Source organism: Bidens hawaiensis, unplaced genomic scaffold (genome assembly GCF_021521415.1).
Source record: "Bidens hawaiensis isolate Kalapana, Puna unplaced genomic scaffold, B.hawaiensis_p1.1 tig00002977_1, whole genome shotgun sequence".
NCBI classification, from domain to species: domain Eukaryota; kingdom Viridiplantae; phylum Streptophyta; class Magnoliopsida; order Asterales; family Asteraceae; genus Bidens; species Bidens hawaiensis.
This window is the reverse complement of record NW_027491160.1, coordinates 293,356-300,495: the sequence shown is the minus strand read 5'-3', so window position 1 is coordinate 300,495 and position 7,140 is coordinate 293,356. Positions and strand designations below refer to the sequence as shown.

Below are 7,140 nucleotides of genomic sequence, written 5' to 3'. Positions count from 1 at the left end.
ACGTAGCTTATATTTTTCTATTTTTTATGGATCAACAAAACAAACTTTCATTATAATATAGAATAAATGAGAACTTTGGCGACGTAATAGTGTTATTAGTCCACTTGGCGATGTGAGATTGGCCAAGTAGTTTTTTGTTGTTTTATATTTGATAAAGAAATTGTTATTCACGTCAACTCACCGTCACAACGCTTGGGTTTTATTAACACCCTGGTTTAGAGGTGAGTACAGTTCGGTTTGGTTTTTAGGTAAAACCGAAACCAAAAAGTCGGTTTTTCGAATATACAAACCGTTCGGTTTTTGGTTTTTCGGTTTTCGATTTTTTCGGTTTCGGTTCGGTTTCAATCGGTTTTTTTATGTGTGTAGACATTGCAAAAAAATTTCAAAATAATGAAAATGCATATTAGATTCAAAACACAAAAATAGGCATTTGTTACATGGAAGGAACCAAACAAATACAAACTTGCAAGAGTACTAGAGTTTAAAATTCAACAAAGTTTTTAATCAAAAAACATTAAAAGTTTAGTTCCAATCTTCATTCTTCATCTTATTCATCTTCAAAGTTTACTCTTAATCTTCATCATATTCATAATCTTCATCACCATCAACGGTAAATCCTTTTGGTGTTTTGTTTCCGGTCATAACATCTAAAAAAACACATATAATTGTATTAATATTTAAGTAAAAACACATATCGGTTCGGTTCGGTTTTTTTAAAAATGGAAAACCGAACCGAAACCGAAATTTCGATTTTTCAAAAAAACAAAAAATTAACCGTCGGTTAATGCTTCGGTTCGGTTTTTTCGGTTAATTCGGTTTCGGTTCGGTTAATTCGGTTTCGGTCTCACCCCTACCCTGGTTTTACCGACCTTTTGTGTTTTAGTTCTAGTAGCGTAACGAACGTAAACAAAATCAACAAAATTTGTGTCACCTTACCGCCGCAGCGCCCAGGACTGAAAATGCTAGGGTTCTACAAACTCACCACCGCAACACTCGGTACCTACGACACTTTGGTTTTACCAACACTTGGGTATTACATGCCCTTTGTTTTAGTTTCGGTACCGTAACAAATGTAACCGAAACTGACCAAATTAGCATTGACGAATGCCCAGGACCGACAAAGCTCTTGTTTTACCAATGCCTAGGTTTTACCGACATATCGTTGTCATAACGAACATAACGAAAACTGACCGAACACGATTTTTTTTAATATTTTAGTTCTGGTATGGTAATGAACGTGTTGGAAACTGACCGAATTTGATTAGACTCACCTCCTCAACTCGCGGTATTGATAACGATTTGGTTTTACCAACACTTGAGTTTTACCGACCGACGTCATTCCATTAGTCCACCTCAATTTTTATAATTTTTTTGTTTTACTTCCGGTATAATAATGCATGTAAATGAAACGAACCGAATTCGCATCGATTTACCATATCAAAGCTTAGACCGACAACATTTGAGTTTTGCCACTGCCTGTGTTTTACCGGCCTACCCCGGCGCAACACGCCGGTAAATTTCTAGTTAAACATAAAAACATTTCAAGAAACGTGTACTAGCAAGGTGCTAAACCATCATAGCCACCACAAAGAACAGGCGTCATGCGAATCTTATGCACCAAAATATACACACAAGTATAAGCGTAACATTTGATGTGCATATTGTAAAGATAAAGTTGGTGAGTGACATATATCGGTAAAAAATAATAGTTTAAGATTTAGCCAAAAACTCGAATAAGGCTTGTTTGTTAGAGTGCTTATCAGTTTGGTTTTCACTTTATTCAAGAAAATTTCCCGCTTGACGTTATCGGATCAGGTTAAGCCGAAAATTTAGGCTAAAGTTTTAATATGATCGAGCTAAATGACAAAACATAAATAAACTATTGAATACAGACTTCTAAAATCGAAAGCTCCATTCGGTTTCAACAAAAACCAAATATATAATTCAGTTCGTTTTAGTTCGTTCTAATGAATTCAAATTATTAATTTAAATTTATTTTACATCTTAAATCTTAAATATATATAAACGAAACCTTCCTATATTTTCTCAAATCACAAGAATACTTTATTTGTAAATTGAGGTTTCTCATGCATTTAACCTGAATTCACGGGTATGAGTTTCACCAAACTTAGATAGCCCTTACACAAGTTATAACATCTCATTAAATAAAAAAATAATAACACAAATATTTGATATGAAAATCCTGTAAAATAGGAATATACTAAAACTTAATATCCATTTAAAAAAAAGATATTAATTATAATTTAAAAACACTTTTATAATAAAAAAATAAGCGGGCCATGAGTCTATCAAACTCAGATAACCTTAAAACCAGATTATAAATCTCATTTATTTGTTAAACACATTAATCATTAAATCCTAAGAATATATAAATAAAAATAAAAATTCAAAAAAATATATAAATATTAAAACAACTATAAGTATAAAATAATAAAGATATCATCATTCAATCTATCTATCTATCCGTGTGCTGAATCCCAGTCTCATCTTCTCCTCCAATGGCTTCTCCTCTCAATCTTCCCTCAGTTGCCCCTAATTTCAAGGTACTATATATATACAGTACGGAAATTAATTACAACATTAGGATAGGATGTCACTTCACACTTTGTCTTTGTCTTTGTGTGACGTTACTACATTCAGGGTACTTGTGGGTTTGGTCATAAATTCAGGTCTGGTGTCAGCATACGTAATGGATTTAGGGTTCCTTCCGGAGGTAATTATTCTCTCTCTGTCTTGTGTTTTCTTTATTTTGAGTTCAAAAGGTAGGATCTTTAGATATATATATATATATATATATATATATATATATATATATATATGTTTTAGTTGAAATGTGGTTATGCTCACCAGGTGTTTATGTTTATAAGGATTTTGGGGTTAGTTTGGTAATTTAACTAAAACCCTGTTCAATTTGATTGGCAGAATGGGAATTAGGAACCAACACAAACAAGGGCGTGTTCGTCTTCGTTCGTTTAACTTTAAACGAACATGAGGACTTAATTGAACAATTATTTGTTATCATGTTCGTTTGTTTAATTAAGTGAACACAAATTTTATGTTCATGTTTGTTCACTTATTAAATAAAAAGCATAAACGAACTTCCCGCTGAACGGTTTGCGAACAGTTCATCGCGCATTCGGTTCGTTTACTGGCTTAATGGAAATGCATACAAAGAAAGAAAATCTACAAACTTTATGAAAATGACATGGTATTTTGTATTGCGTTTACTATTATGTTGTCTTTTAAGATTATTGAATTTGATATTTAAAAGTTGGAATTGAAGATTATTTTAGTTCAAGAATTGGGGGGGGGGGGGGGGGGGTGTTGTAGTTTGAGTCACTCACTAGCTTAAATTCATCAGTTGAATTTGAAGAGTAAACCTAAATAATCACAACTCAGAATTAGGTTATTAACTGGAAAATCTTTTAATTTTTTGTTTGCAGATTTTATAATGGAAGAAGATGATGTTCTGCTTACTTTTTTGAAGGATAGAGAGTTGAATGGAGATTTTGTAGCAAGAGTGTGTGATAAACTTTGGACGAGAAATGCAATTAAGATCGATAATACTGAAACTGACTTAAAATATGATGCCAGTCAACCTGATGAGGTATACTTATCATTTAGAAGTAACTTAACTTGTGCTTTCATAACCAATGAATATTATGAATTTATGACACATTTGAGTATTGTAGCCATTTGTGGATGAAAATTCGGGTGGTTTTCTGAAATTGACAACAACAAATGATTGGATATTAGGGGAAAACACTGCACCGATAAACAAAAAGATGCGAGAGAAGGTATGTGTGTATTTCATCGTTGCTTTACTTATATTAATGTCTGATTAATATGTAATACCTTTGAGTTATAATGAAATACGCATAAATTTTATTGTAACAGGAACTACGTGATGACAGCGAAAGAAGAACCAGACTGAACCTACTTCAGTATGAAGCGGTATGAAATGACCAAACTACCCTTTTCATTTTCAACCGCTTATGTTAAAATCAAAATCCCAATTGTTGATATAATAAAACTGTGAAATCATTAGCATTAAACCAAAATACCTCAAAATTAAACCCTAACTAGAAGAGTTTGATGTTACTGTTTGTTTATACTTATCTTGCAGGTGAAACGAGAACTGTTGTATTTGACAGTTGGTATTGGAAGTGCATGCAGTGTATATTGTTTTACAGTTTTCTCCATCCAGGTATTTAAGTAGAGGTATAATTTCAGTAATTTTTGTTCTTCATATAAATGCAAACAATATGTTTTATACCTACTGAAACAAAATTTGCTTGTTAATTGTTAATGAAGTTGTGAACCGTAAAAGGTATAATTAGTGGAATTACATACAATAATTGTTTTAAAATTGTTGTCAAAAAATAACATATAATCTTTTTATGGTTGATGAAAATAAATTGTCATGTTTCTTAAATTTGGTAATTTTATCTGTTAGGTTCTTAAGTAATGAGAATGTACCGAACATTCAAGCAAGTAATTGTGCCATTAAACTGAAATGCATATGAACATATCACCTGCAATACATTTTAGTAATCTGATTGCAATCAGTTAATATTACATAATTAGTTTCAAAAATCAAAACACACATTTGCAAGGGAGTTGACTTCACACACAAGTTGTTGAACCAATGAGCAAGTTTATTCTAGTTTCTTAATTTATTTAATTAGTTAATACAAACAAATGTGACATCTTATGAATGAACTTATATATCTTCTTTCTATTTGCTTAGGCTGCTGTCAGTTATGCAACGGGTGTCCTTTTCAGGTTAGTTTAAAGTGATCAACTTGCTTATTATTATTTATTTATTTGGTTTGACCATGTAGCAATAATGAGGTTATTAATAATCATAGCATGGTTACTATCACATACACATGAAGCCCAATCGGCCGGCATTTAAGTAAAAGATACAATGGATTCCATACAAAGAATACAATCATTTTCTCAAATTTAGCAAAAAGTAAAATTCAAAATTATGTTTAAAATATCAAAGTCTTCTACTTATGATAGTTAGGGTGGGCAACTGTGTATGGGTCGGTTTTGGGTTCTAACCAAAAACCAAATTTTGGTTTTTGAAAACTAAACTGTTTCGCTTTTCCGGTTTTGCAATTTGGGCTTAAAGTTTTTGGGTCGAAAAAAATTGGCCCGAAATAATGAATTCGGGCCTAAATCTTTTTTTTTCACTTAATATATAATTGATTATTTGGGTTACACTTTTTATTAAATCTTAAAAGAAACTTAAAATCAAGTAAAAAATGAAATCCATAAATTCGATTCGGTTCGGTTTTTGTTTTTAATTACGTGCAAAACGGAAACTGAACCGAATGCTTGTTTTTTTATGAAAGAATAAAACCAAACCATCGGTTTTTTCAGTTAGGGATTGGTTGTTTAGGTTTTATACACACTTGTAGACTTAGGATTAACAGAAATCACTGGTTTTAAATGATTTGTATAAAAACTAAATAAAAGAGAATGGAAAACTCTTGATAGTATTGTTGGGCCAAAATAGCAAGGCCCAATATGAAAATGTTTCCTTTTGCTAATGATTGTTTAGACCATTATTACATGCAGTTGCCTGTATCTTCAACTTCTGTACCGATATGTGGACAACATTTCGAGAGAACAAGTTCCACAAATTTTTAGGCAAAGAAAGATAAAAAAGTAAGCTACTCAACTCGCGTATGATTATGTTATTATTAAATATTACATTACATTACTCTTAAAAGTTACACCTTTGTTTAATATGAAATCAGAATTGGAATAAGAAGTGATGACCTGGCGGATACCTTTGAACGGGTGGTGAAGGGGTGTAGCATGGCTCTATCATCCCCACGCCTTGTAATCCCGGCTGCCATTTATGGATTGTGGGGCCTGTCTCAACATTTTGCAAATGACTTCTTTCAGGTATTATTAAAAAATATATATAAATAAATAATTAATGTGTTATTTCGTGATTACTTAAAACAACACTGTTACAATGCTAATCTAATATTTAAATATTGATAGGAGGTTGTATGCTGTAAATTCTAAAATTAGACTATTTTGGTTGAAATTTGGCTTGTAAACGAACTGAATGAATGATCAAACACGAAAAATTGTACGAACATGAGTGTTTTCATTTTTTGATAGTATAAACCAACGTTCCACGAAAGTAACTGAATGAACATAGATGAACGAACATAACCGAGTGAACGCCAATAAAAAGTAAACGTAAACATCAATTGTTGGACCTAAAAAGTTAGTAAAACTAAGTTAAATTGTAAGAGATGATAGGCTAATTTCATAGAGTTAGACTAATTTGTAATGAGCATAATTTTTTTAATGAATATACAGACGATCGTAAACAAACTAAAACAAATGTAAACTAATGAAAATAAATGAACGTAACGACGACACATAAATTAGCGTATGTTTGAAAGCATAAATGAATGTACGAGACATGTGTTCATGTTCCTTCATTTTACTAAACGAACAAAAAGTTTTGCCCATATTTGCTCGTTTATTAAATAAACAAACTCCTCGCTGAACAGCTCACTGAACGCTCGGTTCATTTACATGCCTAATTGAAATTACCTGAAATAATAAATTTGTTTCCTGATTATTATGGATGTTGGCTGTAGCTTACACCAGCAATGGTAGGTGTGTTTGCATATAAAGCTGCTGCATTGGTTCAAGTTTACAGAGATAATGAAGATCTTCAGATAATTCTTCCCGGGAATGATGAGGATGACTAATATCTTCAACAAGAGATCATTATTTTTGATATAAAGTGGTGTATTTCACATGGAAGAGTGGGTGGTAAGATGATATTATTATATAAGTAGAGAAATACTTAGATCTTCATTGATTCTCAAATTTGTGTTTTTGTAGCTTATGTTTGTACATATCGAATCAATGTTTTGACTTAGTGAGCCGTTTACTGTTTCTTAACGATCTCATAATTTTTTTCATATGTACATCCTCTAGATCCTGCTATGAATAGGATCTTACTTTGCTATGAGTGAGATCTTACTTAATATGATTGTTTGTTATCCAAGTGCGTGGTAATTAGCTCATTTCAGTTTAAACTCAATTAACCTTCTCTAAGAGACAATTTAGTGG

General features: G+C 31.8%; 1 protein-coding gene across 1 annotated transcript; it reads left to right on the top strand.

Moving 5' to 3' along the window:
• Positions 1–2,519: 2,519 nt before the first annotated feature.
• LOC143621865 (uncharacterized) lies at positions 2,520–6,948 on the top strand. Its single transcript, XM_077093160.1, has 10 exons — positions 2,520–2,564; positions 2,662–2,734; positions 3,465–3,628; positions 3,714–3,818; positions 3,919–3,975; positions 4,148–4,228; positions 4,772–4,806; positions 5,611–5,700; positions 5,793–5,943; positions 6,660–6,948. The coding sequence occupies exons 1-10, from the start codon at positions 2,520–2,522 to the stop codon at positions 6,771–6,773; spliced, it is 915 nt and encodes a 304-aa protein (XP_076949275.1). The 3' UTR covers positions 6,774–6,948.
• Positions 6,949–7,140: the final 192 nt, after the last annotated feature.

Excerpts from the sequence above, each read along its gene's own strand:
- LOC143621865 (XM_077093160.1), top strand. The coding sequence starts at position 2,520 with ATGGCTTCTCCTCTCAATCTTCCCTCAGTTGCCCCTAATTTCAAG. Across the intron at positions 4,229-4,771 it reads TTACAGTTTTCTCCATCCAG|GCTGCTGTCAGTTATGCAAC; the intron begins GTATTTAAGTAG and ends CTATTTGCTTAG. Across the intron at positions 4,807-5,610 it reads GCAACGGGTGTCCTTTTCAG|TTGCCTGTATCTTCAACTTC; the intron begins GTTAGTTTAAAG and ends TATTACATGCAG.